The sequence below is a fragment of the Pagrus pagrus genome, assembly GCF_965226575.1.
Source record: "Pagrus pagrus genome assembly, chromosome: 21".
NCBI lineage: Eukaryota > Metazoa > Chordata > Actinopteri > Spariformes > Sparidae > Pagrus > Pagrus pagrus.
In genome coordinates, this window is record NC_140208.1 from 8,265,685 (window position 1) to 8,288,575 (window position 22,891).

Sequence of the window (22,891 nt, forward strand, 5' to 3'; positions counted from 1 at the left end):
AGACGGAGGTATTATTTCGCTCGGAGCTCTCCCAGTGTTTTGTGCAGTGTTGAAAGAAAAACACACATTTATTATGACAACAATAATCCTCACTTAATGAAATTCTTAATGACATGCAGAATATTTTCTTCAGGATGGCAGCGATGTCCTATCATTCAGCTTGAATCTGCAGACGCTCCATCAGTCTGTCACTAAATATGAAAATCATCATTAGTCTTGGTAAATATCTATCTATCCAGTGGTGTGCACACTGTGAGGGCAAGGGGGGGGTTGCTGCCTCTGCTACTTATGTTCTGAGTGCCGGAGTCTAAGTTCCCCCTCAGTACTCCTCTAGTTGTATCCCATGACACGGTACAAGTACAACTCTAGTTAGTCCAAGTGCCTCATAAGTGCTGGTGTGGTAGTTCCCTCTGATCCTTCTGGTCTGCACAGTTGCATCTCAAGTCTGCTAAAATGCTGTTTATTCGGCTCAACTAGAGCTTACATGCCCATCTGGTCCCCTAAAGGAATATTTTGACGTTTTGCCAAAAACTTCAACTTCAACTTGGGCTTGGATCTTGAGAAGTTGCAGTATTTATTTACTGACACCCTAACTGTACAACGCTATTACATTATGCAAAATGCATACTCACCTCCAAACACACGCTCTCTCTTTTTTCACTCTCAACCGCACACAAGCTACGCAGTGAGTTACAGAGAGCTGCAGGGCTGATGTGTTTTTTTAGGCTAACTCAGAGGTTAGCATCGCACTGGTTTTCTCGGAAACCTGTAGGATATTTCAATTGGATTTTGGATTATTGCAGAAAATCAAGCTGCGTGGCAATGATACAGGTTTTGTTAATCCTCATAGATGAACGCCACTTTTATGAATTTTGTAGCGTAAATGAAACCGCCAGAAGTAAAAAGCTAACGTTAGGCTATAAACAAACTACATCACGGTTGCGTGACCTCAATGTCACCACGACTAAGTGTCTCACTGTAATGTACACACTTAACTATAAAGTTGATCAATCTACAACTTGGAAAGTTAAAGTCAATTCAAAGGTAGAGTATTAACAGATGTATCTTATGTCGTAGAACAAAAAACATGAAAATTTCTTCAGCTTGTGTTAAACACAGACCTTCTTTCAGACATTTTACTAACTTATTTCCGGGGTTTTGTACTCAGTCCTGCAGCAATCTATTCCTGAGGGGAGTTTGCTACTTGTATAACACATTTTGGTTAAAAAAAAAAAAAAAAACGGCTTTAGAATACGTTTTTTCAAAAATTCCATGCTGCTTAGACCCAGCAGGGAGTCAACTTAGACCCTCTGGGAAACCTTGCAGACATTAGGGCTGACCCAAATGCTTCAAAGCTTCTACTGTTGCCATGGTAATTGACTTCCAAATCAGTATTTTAAAGGAGATGTTGCATTGGCTACAACGAAATGAAACCAAGAGACTGATAAAGAGAGCGAGAAATTACGTCAACGCTTTTGATATGTAATTCTCAAGCTTCAAAAGCCTCAATAATGGTATCTGGGACAGACATGAGAGTGGTTTGCTTTTCTCATCTATCTCAAGACCGGAAAGCAAATAAATGCAACACTCAAATTATCAAACTATTCCTTTTAAAGTGATGCTCTGCTGCACCAGATGACCCTTTTGTCTGTGAAATCACAAAATGATTACCTCAGGATGCACTTTCATGACCTTGAGGAACAGGATCTCTTAATTTCGTAACAACATGTTGTGTTGGCAATAGGCAGAAACCAGAAATTGACATCTGTTCATCTTAAACAAGCAGAAATATAATCTAATATTTGATCAACGACTATGATACCAAGTCCGGGTCACCTTGATGATTGCTTTGACATGCTCTAGCTGTACAGTATAAAGCTGGCAATTTAACATTGCTGGTGTTGTTTGAGATATTTACCTTTTGGGACTCACCCTTTTTCCGCAAATGCAAATGACGAAAGTTTATTGAGCATTTAACAAGGTTAGAGTCCAGTGGTACAAGCAACGTGTAATGTATTTTTGCCAAATTTAGTTCCACTATAACGGCACAGAAAAGGACAAGTGTTAAACATCAACCTGCAGAAGCTGTTGCAAGTCCATTTTTTTTTTAAAGCCTTTCACAATTGTCATTGTTTCCTCATTTTACAATGGCTTACTGACGCAGCATCTAACAGTTCCTCAGAGCTCTAAGAAGATGAAACAGACAAAAGAGGGGAAAGGAACTGAGAGGGTCCCCAGACAGGGCTCGTGACTTTTGTTGGACCACATATTCTATCGGCACTCAAACATGACGATCACTAAATCAAAGTCTTAACTCTGTGGCCTCTTTATCTGACTGGCGCCGAGAGGGCTTTTAGTTAGAGAGCAGTGGGTTAATGAAATGCAACCATAACAACAATATTTCATGTTTAGTGTCTTTTGTTGAGCTTTGCTGACCTCTTACAAAACCCTGTACATTAATCAGTTCATATATATTGTCACTCTAATAACAGATGTCAACAGGCTGCTTGGTCAGGGAATGGTCTGTTTCCTGTTTTATTTAATTTATTGACTGAGGTTTTGTCGATGATTTTTAAAATGAATAGAGTGCATTCATTGGAAAGCTCTTTGTTGGTAATGTAGCAAATGCAGAAGGGCAATCAGCCAACCGATAAGGAGGTTTGTCACTGCGTGTACCTTCATTGAGCAAAACAAAAAACAGGCCTAGTATATGTTGTCATGCTTGGTTAGTAAAGCTGATTCTGAGAGAACACAAAGACAGAACTACAACTTCTAAAGTGTGTTTTGTGACCCTAACCATTTGAACTTTGACCACCAAGTACCAATCAGAGCATCCTTGAGTCCAAGTGGACGTTTGTGCCAAATTGGAAGAAATTCTTTCCTGGTGTTCCTGAGGTATCACATTCACAAGAATGTTATGGACACACGTGAGGTCACAGGGTCATTTGAACTTTGACCTGCAAATCCAATCAGTTTGCCATCCTTGAGTCCAAGTCTATGACTGTGCCAAATATTATGAAATTGCCTCAAGGTGTTCCTGAGATCTCACTCATAGAGATGGTGAAGACGGATGGACAACCTTAAAACAAACAAATGTAAACGGTTTATTTTAAAAGCACATCACTGGTCATTTCCTGTAGTGGCTTAAAAGCTTTGGTGTCGAAGTTATGATTCACTTTTACCGCACATACCATTTCTCAACTCTTTAATTTAACTGCTTGGGTAAGGAGACAGCTGGACCAGATTGTTGATAAGCATCTTGGTTGTGACTGTTTTTTACCCCACACTTTGTGACTCAAGAATTAATGGCGCATGCTGATTCATTTATTTTTTATTTTTTGTAAAGTCCTGACCTCTGCTCAGAGGCCTCTGACTCTGCAGTTTCAGACTTCCCCCTCACAGACTTTCCTGAATCGGTTCTGTTGTTTATCTCAGATTCCCAAGGCACTCACTAGGACTTGCAGTAAGCACTCTCATCATGTTAACACTGGGGAAACTCATTAAGCATGTTTTATTTATTCTGAATTGCTTTAGTTTTTTCTCACAATAAAAACCAAGATTTACAAGCCTGCATGTTAGTCAAAGATGGCACAGTAAAGTTCAGGGCTCCATTTCCACTGTGGTTCTCGATATACAAACGGCAATAATGATGCATCGATACGATTCACATGGCAGAATCTGACAAAAGACAATTTATTCATTTATGGTAACAACAAATAGAAACCTAAAGAAGAGAATAACATTAGAAAAAATATAAATCAAAATTTGACTTTCACACTAAAATAAACTGGAACGGTTTCACTGTGCTGAGAATCTAAATTGCCACTATTTGTGTTGAATATAACCAGACAAATCAAGTTAATTATTATTTGTTTTTTATTCCCTCTTCGCAGATTTTTAATAGTTATGTTTTATTGTTTGCTTTTATTTGGCTTCATTAAAACAGCTTCTCAGCAACAATGTTAACAAGGCAATACAATATTGAAGTAAACTGTAATTGATAATTAAAGGCCTGTAACCAGCTTCCCTTTTTGTGGTAAGATACTGTCATCGAGGAACTATTCAGCTGTTGTAATTGGATGTTTTCCAGTCAGGTTTTGAAGCAAAATGTTTTCTGTCTCTGTTGTGGTTTACTTATTTTGACATAGTTAATAATATTTTGACTGTGGCCAACTTGCCTTATAATTTGAAAAATAGAGACTTTCTCTTTTGGCAACTTTAAACCAGACAAATAAGTGTGGTGTCCCACAGGGGTCAGTTTTAGGGGCCCTCTACAATTTAACTTGTATACATCCCAAACTTATGAGAACTTTAACATCCAATAGTACCATAGTACTGACAACAAATCAAATCAAGACTATCGTAATTTTAAAATCATAACCAGTTGAAGATAAATGTATATATTACTCCTGTATTGTTTTCTCCAACATGAATAATCAAACACATTTTAGTCATTGTTGGGATAGCAATGTCAGTCATTCTCTTTGATTCTGATGGTAACATTGTGTAGATCTCCATGAGATTTGGTACAGATACCCTTGGTGCCAAAAGTATGAATTCCACTGACTTTGGGGATCCAAGTCAAATCCAGCTGCCTCTCAAGGTAACATGATTTTGGGCAGCAGGACTGCTTACGTTGACATGTGACGTGAGTGCGACAGTTGGTGGCGGTAATGCACCTCTAAGCTGGTTTGCCAAACACCGCAGCAGAAAAGGGTGATAAGAAAACATGCAGGAGAGTGAAATCTTGGATACAAACCAGGAGGCACCCCAACCAACCCAAGATCAGGGAGAAGAGCTTTTAACTTAGAGGGGTGTGACCTCTGATGTGTGGACATATCTTTTTTGAATTTACTGTTACTGTGATATAAAATTACACATACCATGATGGGAGATTTTGTCCATATTGCCCACTCCTAGTTATATTCTAGAGTTTCCTCATTGTCAACAAATTCCATGTAAAGTAAACACCAAATTATTGCCATATAATAACCTTTCCATCTAAGCTTTGTTATGCTACATTTATGGTCCAAACCAAGCAGTCGGTTCACCTAAGCTTCCACTGTATTTCCTGAAAAAGAAGGTTGAAAGTAATATTAGCCTGATGGAACAAGGGAGGAATAGAATATCCCTTGTAATGCATTTTCGGGGGCATTGTGTCACATTAACATCCCAGTAAGAGCTGTCTGATTGAATTATAGCAGGCCTTAAAGCGTCTGTTGAGAATGTTTTCAGTGTAGCAAGACGCTGCGCTGTGAAAGAGAGACAGGGAGAGGAAGAGACTGAGAGAACAAATTTAACAATAAGTCATTATCAAGCCAGAGATGTGACGTAGACAACAGACAGACAAACAGAGAGACAGGCAGGATCTCCGGTTCATTCATAGGATATTAATGGTAGAGAGTCCATGTTCTACCCGGTGCCTGTCTCTTTACATCAGCCACAACCACACTGAGGCAGGAGGAAAGAGTGTGCGAACATGGTCAGGTTGAGACAACACTTTTGTAGCAGACAGACATGTATCTTTTCTTTACTTTTTGCAGATACAGGAAGTGTTTTGAGTTAGGTTAGGTCTCCTGGTCAGTTAAACCACGGTTTTATATCTCGTCAACTATTGGATGGATTACCATGAAAGTTGGTCCAGACATTCTTGGTTACCAGGAGATGAATCCTACTGACTTTGATGCTACCCTGACATTTGTCTACAGTGCCTCAGTGAGGCTCACATTGGTGTTTCTTAGCACATTTTCTCAACAGCTATTGGATAGATTGCTTTGGATTTTGGTTCCCACGTTGTTTCACAAATAATGAATTGTAAAAACAATCCTCTTACTTTTCATCCAGCCCCATTATTAGGTAAAAAAAAAAAAAAATGTCTGATACAATACCTGCAAAAGTGATGACATTCACATCAACCTCAGATTTGCTGGATATTCAGCTAATTAGCATATGCTAACATGCAAAACTAAAATGGTCGACATGGTAAATGTTATACATACTTTACATCAGCATGTTGTCATTGTGAACATATAAGCATGCTGAAGTTAGCATTTAGCTCAAAGCACCGTAGCATGACTGTAGACTCTTATGGTATGTTTTCACAGGATCCATCATTTCTATACTTCCTTTTAGTTATGGTATGTGTCCACAGTGCTTTTTGTGCATGTGTAGGTGAAAAATGAGCCGTGCAGTTACTGAATCTGGGTTAGTTTTTGTAGTTTTTCGGGAGTAACCAGATGCAGCAGGTCGTGCTGGACCCCCATGATTCACATGAAGTAGCCTAGACCTCAACTTTACGCAAATGAAGAGACTTCTGAACTAACAAGTGTCAATCTTAAATAAAGACAGATTCAGCAACCGCAGTAATATCGCTGTAGTCATATAATGTTGAGAAATCCGGGAGCAGACAGCCCTCAAGTGAAAGTGTACATTCAATCATGTACAGCCAGGGATTGTGACACAGCACCTAGTGGCTCGCCCATCAAGTGACAAAACCACTTGATGTATCAGCAAAAACAACCTTCTTATGTCTTGTGTAGCAAGAACCACAAATGACCTGCTTGATAAGCACTTTGACTCTTGGTTGCTTGAAGTTAAGCTCACTTGAAATAATTCTGTTTTCATGTCTTTTATGAAGAAGTGCTTTTAAAGGTGAAAATTCTGGCACGCTGTTTTGCCTACGGCTGGTCTAAGCAGCATTCTTCAGATCTATTTTCCGAATTTCTCCACTTTTTGCGAAAGTTTGATTCCATATGATAATACAACATGTGTGTAGCCCAAAATACATGTGGTTTTGAATTCATATTCCACTCAGGAGACGGTGAAAGGAATGTGAGCATGTTTTTGGAAAAAGTGACAGAGCAAGTGAAAAGGCTTTGCTTGACACACACAGTGATCATCAGAAATCAGTTTCCGTAGCCGCACATGAAAGCCTTTAAGCAGACGGGTCACAGCCGAGGCCACCCGACCAATAAATGGCCCATGTTCCATATTATATTAGAAGGAAAAGGGGAAGCCTTGTGGAAAGACCAAATATAATTAGTGAGGGGTCAATCCAAATAAGAGAGTCAGTTAGGGTTAATACATAATTCATATGACCTCTTCACTCTTGCTGACCTTTTTTTGGCTACCGCCCCTCCCGCTGAGGAGTGTTACCATGGCGCCAGGTCCCAGAGGAAGTGGAAATAGTCAACAAAGAGGCTTTTTGTCACTTGGATTTTCTGCAAGATAAAAACATGATTGTTTGGAAAAAATAGCTCAAATTTACTCCTCCCTGTTATTGACTAGTGGCAATCACATGGATGAAGGCTTCATAGAACCACATTTATATTGGAAAATAGAGACTTTTCTTTACTTTTTTGTTCTGTTCTTGTTGCGACACTCCGAAAGAGGAAGTTCCTTGACTGCTGTATTTATAAATGATCTGCTTTTAGTGTGTTTAAAGCCACACCAGTTCCTGTCGAGATGTCATGTTTACTGGAAAGCAGTTTCAATTAACATTGATTCAAACCATATAAAACAGCGAGGCAAAGACAGTTTTGTAAGATCTAGGAAGTTTTATTGAAGCATCATTACAACAAAATGACAGATATGGTTCTTTTATATCTAACATCTGGATCACCGTTTTATCATACTGACAGTTGTTGCATTATGCACCATCTATTAAGCAGCTTCAGCGTTTATCTGGATTACATCTTCACAGCAGCTCTTTGATGGAAAACATAAGGACCCAATTAAGACTTAGTACTATCATATAACAGAAATTAACAGTGTATTATCAGTTGAATTTTCCTTTAATACATTTCTCATCTACATATAGATTAAGGTGCACTGCCCCCTGTTGGCTGTAATTAGTACATACACAGGTCCAGAAATATATGTCTCAATTACAGTCATAAAACCACTGAAACCAGGGTGTTGCAAGCTGTCTTAAAGAAGGTGTATCACCTTCTTTAAGACAGCTTGCAACCCCCTGGTTTAGTGGCGACTTATGTCTATGTTTACATTGAACAGAATGGAAATGTGTGGACTGGAGTGCTGGAGACACAAAGGACTGAACCTCTTTGTTTCTGTGTATGTTTTGAATTAGTTTTGGGGTTTCTCTGTTATTGAATCACACTTGGTTGTGGTTCTTTTTATACAAACCGCCTTCAGTTGTTTTCCATCCACCGTATTGCATTTTCTTTGTTCCTGCTGGTATTTAATTCCTTTTTTTCACACACTTGCTTGCTGTTGTTATTTGAGTACAAAACACAGTGACAAATGAACTTAAAGGAGATGTTCCCAAATTTTCCGTCTTAAAACAATAGTCAGGCGTCCATATGGAAATGTTTTGCCTGTTGCTAATCATTCCTTCTGTTCATACTGATCATTAGAATATCCCTATTAGAGTTTGATAAGGCTGCAGCCATCTACAGAGAAACACTGTTTGGGTGGAGGGCTGTGAATTTGTCCCCCATCATTTACATTAAAAGTGAAACAGGAAAGTTTTTTTTCATGGTTAGTATGAACAGAAGAAGATTACAGCAAGCAAAACCTGTTTGAATGTTTTATAGTGGTGCCTGACTTTTACTTTCAGACAGACTTGTGAACCTTTTATGGCAATATCCAGACTAAAATAAAGCAGAGATTAAATAATTTGGGATCAGTCAATCGATAGGAAAAGCAAATGTTTTGATAATCAATATCAAAAAGTTAAAATTGCAAATTTTTCTTCGTCGTCGTCGTCAATATGTTGTGACTTTTATCAACCAAATTATCAAGAAATGAATTGTCGGATTAACTGGTTGTGTAAATAGTCCTCAGCCCTAATGTAGCATAATAATAAATATACTTTACTTTTCAGAATCATGCTCCTGATGAACATTCTGGTCCAGCTGATGTTTTTATCTGACCTCGATATTAAGATCTTGATATCAAACTGAATATTCTCTTGCAGATCAGCTGGTTAAAAAGCAGCTTTTTTTTAACTAACTTTAACTTGTGGGTTCAATCAATCGTATTGAGTTGAGAGCTTTGTCTTGTTCTTCAATAATTTAAGTCATTCTTATGAGGAAAAAAATGCCACCAACTCAGTGATAATATTAAATGTCTTTCTTGGTCTTCTGTGATAATAATTGGAATATGTTTAGATGTGAGGCTGTTTGTAGGACAAACGGGACATTGTAAAGGGCAATTTTCACTATTTTTGTACAGTGTATGTGCTGAAGGAACAACTGATAAATCAAGACCACCATTGTTCCATTGTTCAGGTCTGGCGCATGCAGTACATTATTCACATGGACCATCCCATATGTCTCACCCAGAGCTGAAATGAAACCTTTGTATGAGCTGTTACACAGTGGCACAAATATATTTGTAGGAAAACTTTCACTGACACCCATACAACTTTTTCAGATGAATTTAATATTGCAACTTGCATTTCAAAGACACTGAGAATCCAAAAAGGGACAGACCACCCACAGAGAGAGCAAAGGCAAAGAGCTGCAGTCTAGATAGACCCTCCTCAATATTCTTTAAAGGACGGCGAGAAGAAGCCACGGGGAAAATAGACTCTGGGTTGTTTTGTCTCTTCTTGTGCTGCACCTCACATCTCCCACAGATAGCACACAAAATATATGCACTTCACAGTTCCTCGCTGGCCAGCCACTTTCACAACACTTTGTCTTGTAGTATTTACATACAGCATCAACACAATTACACATCTCATTGAGGATTAAAGCAGAGCTGGGTCGGATCACTCCAAGTGTTTGGTTTGATGTCGGAGTACCAGATGAATGGGGGGGTTGTTACTGCCTCGGAAGAAATAAACAGAAAAGCTGTTTCACATTCAGATACTTTCCTATGAATGGAACTACCATGAGATACTTTTCTATGAAACATTCTGGATGTATATCTAAGAATACATCTGTATTCTGAAACGTGATAGAATGGGGTGTTTGTTTTTGTTGCTCTGGCATTAAGCAGGCACTGAAGCACCACATTTGTGTATTGTGGTATTTGCCATTACAGGACTCATCTAATGTTACACTTTGAATACTTTCCTGTGTGTTAACTGACACAGGTTGTCACGAAATCGAACTGACTTACCTTTTTTAAGTATCACCTCTAAATGCTTGGCCTTCAACTTAGGCTTGTTCTACTTTTCCACGTCTTAAAAATGTACATATGGCACTGATCTGTGAAAAATTCTCTAATCTAGAATATAAATAAAGCAATAAACATACTCTTGAATATTGCAGGTTCTTGGCAAAAGGCTGAGTTATATGTGCTTTTTAATGTGCAGTCATTTTTAGCAAAATACTTTTTGCTGTCTACAGACAAAAGGCAGACTGTAGTAATGTTACATCCATGTTAAATGCAGTTGCATGCCACTTTTTTGAGGTACATAACCAGTTTTAAAGGATAAGTGCACCCACAAATGAAAATTCATTCTCTATTCACACTGTCTTTTTAAACTGTCTTCAACACATGCGATTTTAGGCAATTTAATGAGGCGATTATGGTCAGAGTAGATAATTATGGTGGGAAAAAATGCATAATGGCTCATCAAAATTCATAATAAGATAATACTTCTTTGGTGCAAGCTATTTTTTTTTTGCACATCTTAATGAATTATGCGTTTAAAAAAAATAATGGGGGACAAAACTGGTAATTTCAAAAAGTAGTAACGATTTTGTCCACCAGTGTAAAACATACAGCCTGTCCAGCGTAATCCAATGGAAAATCCAATAGATCCAATTCCGATGGAAGCACCAAAAGCCCGTATTGATTTGAAAAGATGTTATTTACGCCCCTTTTTAAGCAGAAATCTTCACTAAGCTAAAAGCGTTAGCGCACACCCCATCTGAAGGGGGTGCACAAGCTTAACTTTGCGTCGAGGGTGTAAATGGCATGTTTTCAAATCAATAGGGATTTCAGGTATTCTGGAGATTTGGATTACGCCACACAGTATAGATCTATTTTATAGGGTCTTTTGGTTGTTTTTTTTACATTTTTAAAACGAGTCCCTATCTACTTGAGTTGTTTAGGAGAATGCTGCAAAGCTGTTTTGGTGTGAAGCGCTAGAAATGTTTTGTGGACTACGAAACTTCACCTTACTTCCCATCTACATGTGGGTGAGTAGATAATGCATGAATTTTCATTTTTAGGTGAATTTATCCTTTACTGGTGTTTTTTTACAACTCTTGATACGTCTCACTGTGAAACTTCTGCCCGAATCTTTATTGGAAATCAACCCCAGTGGTGTCACCTCGGCCTCTGTTGCATAACTTAACATTTTCCGCATTATGGCTGAAGTGATTCGTCCTTTTTCTGACAGTATTTCCATTGGAAAGAGTATCACATTCGTGATGGGCATGTAGCTTGAGGACACTGAAAAATAGTTGAAATATCGCCTCTAATCTCAGATAGAAGTCATCAATAAATGAAAGAATGGACTGTATGTTTGTATTAAACAAAAAAAAAGCTTAACATTCCCATCATGTTCTCCAAACTCAAAGAAGGAATGTCATCGTCAATACATAAATACATTTACAATAACTACAACTTTTAAAAATATTACGTGGTCAATCCAAAATAACACTTAGATAAACATTTAAAGTACAGTATTATACAACAAAACTGAAATAAGAGACCAAGTTTTGAAACAACACTTCATGACAAAATAATTATCATACATGATGTGAAATATACATTATTAATCTTACTTTTTTCATGTACAATTTTCATCCACTGACATACAGTATATTACAGCGAGGATGGAGTTCAGTTAATGGCGGGACAAGTGCATAGCAAAATAGATCATTTGACCGAGTTAAAGAAACACATAAGACTGACAAACCAGCTTTAGAAAACAACATTAAAAACCATGTTTAAGGCAAATCTCGTCATTTAAAATTGGCATAGTCTGAGAAAATGTCGACAAAGTCTTGTACCACCCTGTAGCAGAAGTCATACTGTTCCTGTGGAGGACAGAGACGAACAGGAAAGATGAATTAGGTGGTAGCCTGTACAATCAGTTACAGTCAAGGTAAAGCAAGAGATTATTGGATGCATGCTTAACATTCATGCTATCATTCACGCATGGAAGTATGTGGGCAGATACAGTTACATCGTTTGAAATGGATTCATCCATTTTAATACATAAAGGGGGCATAAATGAGCCTTTACAGGCAATCCTAATGTCAAGAATTGGGTTTTATATTTGTGACTAGTGGCTCTTCTGCATCGAGACATAATCTTTCAAGAGAGAAAACAATGATGCATCTGAAAAATCAACTTTTTGGATTCACTTCTGCTGATACTTACCACAGTTTGGACCATATGAGGCCTCTGCATGCGTAAACTCTTCACAGTTTGGAACACGTCCAGCAGGCCTTCTGCCTTGACTCGCTCCAGGATATTGCTCAGTGCAATGAACGTACCTGTTCGCCCTGCACCAGCACTGCAGTACACATTAACAAAATAACATCTTAGAAATTAATTCAAGAATGAACAGTGGCTGTCAGATGCAAAGCACCACAGTAGAAAACACAAATAAGCTACTATAAAAGGCTCAAATGTGTACCTGCAGTGTACGACGATGGGATGGTTCCCAGACTGCTGCTGCTGTCTCTGCACCGAGGCGATGATGTCGATCATGCCTTTCCCTTCGGCCGGGATGCCGACCTCCGGCCAGCCGTGGAAGTGGAAGTGCCTGATCACCCTCGTCTGCTTCTCCTTTGAGAGGAAGTGCACAGGCAGACTTGAGATCATAATACCTTTCAAATATGATTTATTAGCAGTATATGAAAGCTTATAATGGCAGGTGCAATGTCAGTGGAGGTTAAGTGGGCTGTAGATGAGTGGTGCACCGAGGGAGGTGGGAATGTACTCCTGAGCCTCTGAGAGGTGATGTGGGTCGAATTTAATGAAATATATGAGATGGGAGGCTCCACTTGATAATCTCAAACACATCCTGCCCACCACATTTCCTCTGACAGCCACAAGACATTTATGTACTCACTTGGTTTCTTGTTCTCTATAAGACAATTATGTCAGATCCTGTCTCGCTCTACAAAGTCAGATCTAAAAATGCTGTTAAAATTAATGAAACGTAATCTTCCCATTTTAGTATGTTCAGAAATTAAGACGATTGAGCTGATATCACCTTGAAACCTTCCATGTTGACTACTTAAATTAAGACAATTATCTTTTTGTTGCAAAAGATCTAAATGTACACTAATTTGCCATAGTTTTAGGAATAAAATGTTCTGTAAATCAGGCTATAAATGATATATGAACAAACTACTTGGTAAAAACTTTCATTATATAGATGGGACTAAAACTGGAAAGTTTGGCTTGCAAATGTTACTGAAGTGGAGATATCTGGCTCAGACTATGAGGGAAAAAAACTCATTTTGAGAAAATGGCCTTTTAAAGATGTGTATTTAAAGATTTCATACATTTTTCACCACAAAAAAGGTAAATACAGTAAAAATGTAACCTAATAGATATCATCGTGAAGCTTCCCAGATTACTTACATTCACAGTTATATTTTGTGACTTAATGGCAAATATTTTATTAAATATGTACTAATTTTCCTAATAAACAGAAATCTGAAATAAAATAAACACCTAAATATGTATTTTGGTTGTGTTTTACTTCCACTAGTATGAAAGAAAAGATGTTTTAGATGCAAAATAGCCCAAAATCTAGAGTAGAACCAATCTTACTGGCTCCATTTTAACATTTTGCAATTACACAATGCAAAATTATGAGTTCACTTCCCTCGGAGAAGAACTAGAAAGCTCAATGGAAAGACATCAAGAGAGCCAGTAAATGCCTTTACACCCTGACAGGCAAATGTAATGTGAGTCACTGCCTCATTAACCAGCTGTGTGATAGCGTTGTAATTTGCTTACCGGGACAAAGGTGAGTACCAAGTCTCGTAGACTGAAGGTGTCACACAAAGTGTCTCCCTTCAGCTCTACTGTGTAATCTCCATAGGTGACTGATTCCTCTGTGGGCCAGTACTGGCAACATTTGTCCTACAGAAACAGACAAAAACAGTGTTTTTTTTATTGCTGACAAGCTAATATTCAAAGGTAGTCTGGGGTCAAACTTTTTAATACTCATCATTTATAAACTAGCATAAAAGGTTTTGTGTCAAAGGCAGAAAATCATAACAGAGATGGTTTCTGTTGCTCTAGTGGATGTTGAAGCCATCAGTCAGAGCTTGAAAGCAGCTATCGCAGCTCACCTGCTCCCTCTCCTGGAGCTCAGTGAGCATGACAATGGAGTGACATTTCCACTCCCACACCATCCTCCAGAAATCCTCCACTGTGTGTTGAAGAGGGCCCTGGGTGGCAATGAAGTAGTCCTTCTGTCTGTAGCCCTGAGTCACAGCAGAACACAAAGGTTTTCAGCTTTAATGGTCTAATAATGTGTGTTAACAGCAATACTAATGAACTATTGTGTTAGGTGATTAAAATCTGCTTACATCTATGAAAGATGCGTTGATGTAATCCGTGAACTCCTGACCTCGTCTCATGGAGAGAATGACTCTGTTGAAGTCATCTGAAAGTGAAATAGAGCAGCTTTCAAACGTGTTTTCAGAGTATCAGGTTCACAAAGTGGCCTGAAAAATACCATTAACTCAATGCTGCAGAGCACAAAAACATGTTTAGATTGTAAACATAGTGTCAGACAATAAAATCTATTATTGTTCTGTAGATTTTTCCATCTTTCTTACATGGAATAATTTGCAGAACTCTGTTCTTCTTCATGTTGGCAGGAAGGTTCCCCGTTCTCATGTTCTCCTTCATTATTCGCATGTTGGTCAGTTTCTGGGCAGAAATCATAAAAGGAAAGTCAAAACTGTTATTAACTTACAAATGTTCAGCATCCTTTGGTGCACAAATGTCTATAGGGAAAGAAGTTGCACCGTTGATTATAATACATTTCTGGATCACTGTACAGGTAATGGCAGAATGAAAAGGTTATACCGAGTTATTTAATCAAGGCATTAGCAGTAAAACACATACTGTAGGTTCTGTCATCTTTCATAAAGCCTGTTTCCTAATACAACTAAATTATTGTGTTGTGAGTATTTTTTATGTTGACATGCATGTTAACCAGACAGTTTTTTGTCTGTACTTGGAGCCAATATGGGTCTGGAGAAAGTACTAATAACTATCATTTCCACGGTTGGGAGGATTACTTTAAAAATATATTCTGATACAGTTAGTAATTACCTGTTAAAAAAAAGTATCCAGTAACACTATATTAAAGTGGTGTAACTTGATTATTTTCCATTACTAAGAGAAAAAAAATATCAATGAGATGGCTTTTCTTTGATCTCAATTGTGTATTTGAGACCAGAGTGATGTTGTGTGGAGCTGTGAAGTGTTTGTCGTGAGGTTGTAGATTACAACCAACGAAATGCCCCTCTCCTCACCCTCCCCTACTGCAGCTGAATCAAACACAAAAGGCTTGTAATGTAAATTTCTGTATCTTCTGTACCCTATTACACCACAGATCACGCTGGCTGAATACTTTGTCACAGTGACCACAGAAATGTGAAGAAACCGTATTTTACTGCTCTTTTCTTTTATGTACCTGCAAACAGCAAGCACCTGCAGATGTTGAATTAAACTTAACTCTTAGATTAACAGAGGTTATTGTAGAGATGCTATTGGTCGAATCTTTAGCCATTTGTCAGTTTGGTGTGTAACCAGCTTGATGTGTGATTAAATGTGACGTCTTATGGGCCAGAATGCGAAATAGGAGGTCTCACCTTAAACTCTTCCTCCAGGCCGACCCGGTCACCGTTTGCGAAGGTGTTGTGCAGTTTGTGCAGATGTCCTTCCAGAGACGACACGTCCAGCTCCGTGTCCCCGTAGAGGTAGTATTCAAGCAGGGCCTGGTAGATGAATGAGTACTGCATCTGGGATGAGAGCACACACAAACAGATGAACTAAGACACACTTGGAAATTTACAGATGATTGAGGGTGGGATAATTGGACAATTCATTCATTAAGAAATGTGTTGTGTCATTTGGCCGACATGTGCGAACTTGTCACGTCTCCAACTCACATCTGTCTGGACGAGCTGTGAGCGCTGCTCTCGTATCTTGGAGACGAATCCAAACACGTCAACTTTCTGCTCTGCGTGCATTATGTCGATCATGGCATCTATTACGATGAAGGTTCCTGTCCTCCCGACACCAGCGCTGCAGGGACACAAACAAACCACAGACTGAATAACCCACAATCCTCAGCTGACACTTGCATGTTAATAGACAACAGCAGGGAAACAAAGGGACATCTGTGTCTGTAAACAAACATATTGCTGTAGTCACTCAGAAGGTTTCCAGTCACAGTTTGTTTTCCAGCAGACCACAAAGCGGATATTTAACCGTAAATACATTTATCTCCATAGAAACAAATTGGATAATTAGAACAGTCAGTCAAAAGCACGTAGATCCCAGTAAACAACAAAATAATGAACAATGACCCATTAGCTCAGCAGTCTGGTACCTGCAGTGGACCACAATAGGCCCGGAGAAGGTTGGATTGACCACTTTGACCTTCTTGAGGAATTTGAGCATGCCGATGGGGGAGAAAGGAACTCCAAAGTCAGGCCAGCTGGTGAAGTGGAGCTGGGTGACCAGGCGGGGAGTCTTGGCGGCATCGCTGGCTTGCTACATAGAGACACAAACATAGTTAACAGTGTTTACAACATCAGCATAGCATACCCCAGGGCAATCTTTTGATAAGTTTCAACAGGAACCAGAATCAAGGTAGAAACAGCTTTCAATGAATGCAGATCATTTCCTGTACCATGGAGCAAGAAGTTCTCTATTCTCCTGAAATTCAAAGCTACAGTTTAACTGGCTTAATATGAAAAAGGAACTGAAGTACACGTGATACAACATGCAGTAATGTTTCACACACTCTTCCCACTCTAACAATAACTACATGATCATTACAACTGTGTGTATTAGGGCCATTGTAGAAATAAATACAAATACAAATAAATCCCTACAGAACCAGGGAGGAGGTGTAATATTTTGAGAATATTACGAGACTAAAACTCAGAAGTAGTGTTTTGGATCATGGATCCACATCGCTTCACTTCGCAGGGTTGGTGATGACCTCATCGAATTATACTTTGCAATTGGATTTGGCAAAAAGGAAATCTTCATGCTTTTGCGCCCAGAATCATAAAATTATTAAAAGCATCCAGACTTTGAAGGCATAAAACTAAAAACTAAACTTTTTTGTTTTGGCATGAAACCACACTTTGATGTTTCTGTTTTTGTTTCACATAAATACATTACACGTGAGAAAATAAAAAAATATAAACCACTAGCTTATATGAAAACCACACCCAAGGAAAGCAATAAGGAACAAATCATGATTTTGAGCCCAGAGTCACATTATCAAAGGCACTCACACAAAAATTTCCCATAACCAGTGATATTGTGGCATCGGTCAGTTGTATTTCAGTTCCTGATGCACAGAATTGCCAAATCCACATTGGTATGTTGCTTTCTTCTCAATTGGCCTGATTCTCAGAATTGCATCTTCAGAGTCTGGACGCTTATTATAATATGCTGAGAGAATTTCTGAGTTTTCTTGCAAATGTGTTATTTAATAATCTCAGAGTCCCCAGCTTCCTCCTCACCTATAACAGCCCTTAATCACCATCATATAAGCGCTTACTGATACTTACATATTGTATGCAGAACTTGCGTATGGTGTAGTCCACGAGGACGGTGAAGTCTTCCACTGCCACCCTCACATTCCCATACGTCCAGCAGCCCTGATCTGGCCAGTACTGGTAACACTTGTCCTGCGGGGAGATAATGACATCCATTATTCAATAAATTAAAGAACCTAAAGAGGAGTTGTTCTTCTGTAACGTATTCAAGGACTTTCCTCTCAAGAGACGCAATTGTTCAAATGAAAAGGCACACATGCTTCAATTTCACAGCCAGTCGGCCCATATTAGTGTAAGTGAGAGAGGTGAAACCACTCAATATAGGACTGACTTGGAGGACTTAATAACACATTATTTAGGCATTGATTTCAACCCATCCACATACTGATTTAAATCCTCTCTGATTCTCTTCTTATTGATCTTTTTAGCCTTTTTCTCCTCTCTCCTTGTTCAGCGAATGAGCTCTGGTTCAGATGAGTCACAATAAAGATTGTGCAATTATAGCCGAGAAAAGAGATGTCAGAGGGGAGATTACAGGTGTGAAATGACTAGTTAAAATTAAACGCCATCATTTCACCTTTGACCACAACCAGTGAAGTCTATTTGAAGCACATTTCTTCTCACATCTTTTTGTGACGCTCACTTAAGCCCTTCATGGTGTCAGAGCAGAGACTTGGCTGAAGAGGAAACCCCCACAGAAATGTGTAATTCTGAGTACTTGAGCTCCGTGAGGAAACCTGTTTAACACGAGACACATTTAAGAAATAAACGTGGCTAAAAATCACTCACTTCTTTCCTTTCTTTCAAATTTGTCAGCATGACAATAGTCGCTACTTTCTGCTCCCATATCATCCTCCAGAAATCTGCTGTGGTGTCTTCTTTTGGACCTGTGAGACAATAAAGTTCAATTAATTAATTAAAATAACCAAGACTTCAACACAATTATGTCATTTCCAAGTGCATTATATATCTTACCTTGTGCTGCTATGAATTTGTTCTTTTCCGTAAAACCCTGTCAGAAAATAATAAAGTTCATTAAGAATATACTGTATATTTAAGAATTTGTGGAGCACAACATTCAAACAAAATAAGAAAATGAAAACAATAGTGTTTATTTAGGTACAAAGTTTTGTTAGTGTTTGTGTTAACTATGCTCAACACAACGACCAGACACCAAAAAGATCAACTCACATCAATGTAAGAAGCGTTCACATAGTCCGAACAGGGATTTCCATCCAGTGCAGTCAACACCACTCTGGATTGATCATCTGTTGGCAAAAATACAATCGGGAAGTTTAGAGAGTTTGTAAGGGAATTACCTGGTAGTTTCTGTATAATAACCATGAATCGGGATGAAAATCAGGGCCACAAAGAGTTACTTTGGTGATTACATGTTATTTAGTTAGCTCCTTGTCATATTATTACCATGTTATTACTGAGCTGTCATGGAAAGCGCTACAAACAAATGACTTATTAATGCGTCAGAAATGAATGATAAGAACTGCGATGGTAAAACGGAAAAGAAGGGTGAGGAAAGTCTCAGTGAGTTGTTTCATTATGAATGAATACACGAGCTGGAGGATCTACTGTATTTGAGCTGGAGACACAAAGACACGTGCTCACACAGGCAGGAAACTGAACTCTGGGTGTGAGTCAAAAGAAACTTAGTTCCTACAGAACAGAAAGTACACTCACAGGGGAGGATGTTGGGGTATCTGTTCTTCTCCTTGTTGTCGTCCTTGTTGGCCTCCTCGTACGTCCCTTGGGCATTACCCCCAGGCAAGGACTACAAATCAGAAATACAGTCAGATCCTACACCAACCATTTAAAACAGTTAGGCTGACTTTTAACCGCTCGTGTGCATTGTGTGCTGCCGTATGTAAGGCACTTCCTCTGCTACCTACAATAACAGTCCTTCATTAAAAGCAGAGAACTTCAACTTCCTCTGTCTGCTCTGAGTAAAAATCCTACTTGTATGCGTTACATAGACTGTGAGTCATACACTTTATTTGACTCAGATCCTCAATCATAGTCACAAATAGGCAGTAGGGTATTTTTGCATGCCTGTAGGTGTGTGTATATGTACATTATGTGTCATGGACAATATGACACATGCAATACATCTCCAGTAGTTTTCCTGAATATAAAATACCAAATAAGTCGGAAGTCTAGTTTTTGTGGGAAAACCCTTTTACAATATTAGATATTTTATTTGTATGTGGTTTTGTTGCCACAGCTGAAAGCACGAAACACATCGTAGGTCCAAGATACCGTTTCAAAATCATCTTTAAAAGCTGCATAAGTTACAAAATAGTGATGATAATATGGGGACTTTATTGTTTGCAGTAATTATTATTTAAAATAACAGTTGCAGTCAGTTCTGGTTGTTGCACAGCACTTCAAATGAGGCTAAATCAATACAGTGCTTAACCACACCTCATTAAAAATAAACAGATAAACAGACCTCAACCAAATGTATCTTCTTCTTCTCGTATGCACCACAGTGACTCTGTACTTTAACCCCAGATGCATGAAAAAAAAAAACACGTCTTCCACCACTCAGACAGCATACAGAAGACTCTAATCTTCACGCAGAAAAGAGGGTACGCTTACATTGTACTCCTCCCTGAAGAGCTTGCCATCGTCAGCTGAGCGAAGCCTGTACTCCTCCTCGAGGTGGTCCACTGGGATGGGGAAGTAGGTCTTGGAGGCTGAAGGGGATCTGGGCAGAAGGACCACCGTCTGTTGCTCTGTAATGGAAGAACAGTCAGTTGGTTTATCATCCCTGCCGGACTGATCAAGATTAATGTTATTGTGGTTAATTATTTGTTGTGTTAAAGAAATTAACTGATTTCACTTTGTGAATTATTCAATAATTATCAGATGAACGACTAAAAGGAATTAATAATAAAACAGGATTGGGTTTAATTAGACCAGTGGTTCCCAACATTTATGTAAATGTACCCAGAAGTACCCCCCTAACAACAACACCACCGTCTGTTCAAAACATTTGCATTTCAGTTATTGAGTTAATATTTAACAATAGTTCTTGTTATTGTACAAAAGTGGAAATTGTTACTGTAACTGTCAGTGTTTGTCGGTTTGTCCAAATTAGTTTTTACTACTACCACTTCAGAGTGGCAGAAACTGAATGTGGCAACTGTTTATTCAATACTTAGCTCTTTCAACCATTTAAACTATGATTTTGAGCTAACTATTACAACCATTTATGCATTTAGCCATGTTATTTCAACAATTTGTGCATTCGTTTGTGCTAAGTATTCTAAATATTTCATCCACATCTTACAGCTACTTTTAACTACCTTTTTCAACCATTTATCCATTACATTTAGTTAACCGGCCCCCCTCTGCTCGCTTGCTTACTCATTTTTATGTACCCTCAACTGCAGTTACGTGTTTCCCCTTCGTCAATGTTTCCATCTACTCCCCTGCAGAAGCAGAAGTGACCTTGGTTGGGAATCACTGACTAAGACTATAAGCTTATCAAACTAATCTACATGGACTCATCAAAGATCAAATTGATTTAATATCTTTTGACACGTTGGTGTGTGTTAGCCAACGCCTTGATAATTTAAAAAAAAGGAGTGTAAGTATTTTATGATCACCGAACATCAACAGGTGTTAGAGAACCAAGGAACCCCAGGGAGAAGCCACGTACAGCGACCCGTAGGCAGGTTTTTATTGAGTGGAAACCTCTATTAAGGAAGCACCCGACTAGGCATTCGGTTAGGGTTCATAAAATTTGGTGAATGTAGGTTGAAAAAGTACCGAGAGAGTGTTAGTAATATGAGGTTCATCATACCGCCACCCTGTATACCTGACCTGGTGGTACAATGGTGTATAACGACTCAGTACTGTATCCGAACTCTAAAACACAACACACGTGAAATCACACACGGCACACACACATAAAGGCAAAACAGCACTGATGATAAAGATAGCATTTGATTCATTTTGACAGCATCCTGTTCACAGGAACATGCAGTTTCTGTGCCCACACATAACTCTTGACACAGTTTAACAAACCTGTGTATGACGGTTTGTATTTAATTATGCATAAGAACTAGCTGATAATCTTAATCTTTCAAAATTGTGCAAAACATCTACTTATTTAACGGATTTAAAATAACATCTGGATAAATACTGTCATGCTTTCCCAGCACAACAAACTAGTGTCATGATAACGATCACATGAATTAGCAGCTCACTTGATAACCTTGATGTTAACTCAGTGTTTGTTATTGCTACTGTTAGGTGTGCCATACATTCCTATCTTTAGGAATACAACCTGCTCTGTACATTCCTTTGTAACGCCAGATAAAAAATTACTTCCTAAAGAACACTCACAGCTCCTCGACACATGTTTCACGTTTCCTGTAAAGTCCAACAGCTGTTGGCGTACTTCACACAAATCGGCTGTTAATAACAAAGATGCATCTGTCAAGAGGAGTGGGAACTGCTCTTGTGTGGCGTATACTAACTTCACATGCAGCTTCAAAAAGCTATAAATGAAGGTGTGGATAGCACAGTTTGTGTTGTGCACATTAACCACAGGAAGTATAACAGAACCACAGTGCACTGGTGGGACAATCTTCACACAGAGCACAGACGCACTGTAAGACTGAAACCTTTACACCTTACACTGCTGTCTCTATTTCCTTCTCTTTCTTTGCCTTCTTTACTTTCTCACTATGCTTCTTTTGTCGCTCTCACAATCTACAGTCTGTCTTGCTGCTTCTCAACAATCTCCAGTTTATTCATCACAATGTTACCTTGTTCCTCCAGGATGCCATTTGGTATCTTCTTGTCAACTGTTGTGACGACTGCTTTTCTCTGGTTTCTTACCCTGCTGGCAAAAAAGGCAAAGAAAATGAGAAGAACAATCGCATAAAAACACGAGATTCGATGATGTCATGGCAAAATAAGTTCAACTTCTTCTTCATATTAGAGCTAAACAATACTTAAGGTTTCCCAAATGATGTATTTAGCTTTAAACAAAAGCCTATCCTACCATCTGAAACTTGAAAAGCTATTCTTTCTCATTAGCTGATGTCTTGGAAACAGCAATCCAGTCTGTAAAATGTATAGAATTAGTTCTTCGTTCTCCTGTGTTGCTTGTCTGGCTGTTCTCCTCTCACTAAGCATGAGAGGGAGGCAGCTAG

The 22,891-nt window shown here is 38.7% G+C and overlaps 2 protein-coding genes across 12 annotated transcripts in view; one reads left to right on the forward strand and one right to left on the reverse strand.

The window, feature by feature from the left end:
* The window catches only part of clrn3 (clarin 3), a 92,948-nt gene that overhangs the window by 19,620 nt on the left and 50,437 nt on the right, over positions 1 to 22,891 (forward strand). The gene's annotated exons all lie outside the window — the stretch shown is intronic.
* The window catches only part of ptprea (protein tyrosine phosphatase receptor type Ea), a 59,416-nt gene continuing 45,909 nt past the window's right edge, over positions 9,385 to 22,891 (reverse strand). For 3 of the 10 annotated variants that reach the window (XM_084341477.1, XM_084341479.1, XM_084341480.1), the window contains exons 5-22: positions 22,502 to 22,578; positions 21,552 to 21,596; positions 20,322 to 20,458; positions 19,404 to 19,494; positions 18,900 to 18,976; positions 18,684 to 18,720; positions 18,498 to 18,595; positions 17,721 to 17,840; positions 16,523 to 16,686; positions 16,080 to 16,215; positions 15,780 to 15,929; positions 14,736 to 14,829; positions 14,484 to 14,560; positions 14,244 to 14,378; positions 13,906 to 14,031; positions 12,569 to 12,720; positions 12,310 to 12,445; positions 9,385 to 11,963 (exon numbers count right to left, since the gene is read on the reverse strand). In XM_084341477.1, coding sequence (XP_084197603.1) covers positions 11,889 to 11,963; positions 12,310 to 12,445; positions 12,569 to 12,720; positions 13,906 to 14,031; positions 14,244 to 14,378; positions 14,484 to 14,560; positions 14,736 to 14,829; positions 15,780 to 15,929; positions 16,080 to 16,215; positions 16,523 to 16,686; positions 17,721 to 17,840; positions 18,498 to 18,595; positions 18,684 to 18,720; positions 18,900 to 18,976; positions 19,404 to 19,494; positions 20,322 to 20,458; positions 21,552 to 21,596; positions 22,502 to 22,578 — 1,927 coding nt within the window. In that variant the 3' untranslated portion in view covers positions 9,385 to 11,888. Of the gene's footprint in view, positions 11,964 to 12,309; positions 12,446 to 12,568; positions 12,721 to 13,905; positions 14,032 to 14,243; positions 14,379 to 14,483; positions 14,561 to 14,735; positions 14,830 to 15,779; positions 15,930 to 16,079; positions 16,216 to 16,522; positions 16,687 to 17,720; positions 17,841 to 18,497; positions 18,596 to 18,683; positions 18,721 to 18,899; positions 18,977 to 19,403; positions 19,495 to 20,321; positions 20,459 to 21,551; positions 21,597 to 22,501; positions 22,579 to 22,740; positions 22,849 to 22,891 lie in introns of those variants that run through there. The other 7 variants (XM_084341484.1, XM_084341485.1, XM_084341481.1 and 4 more) reach the window with 7 other exon arrangements.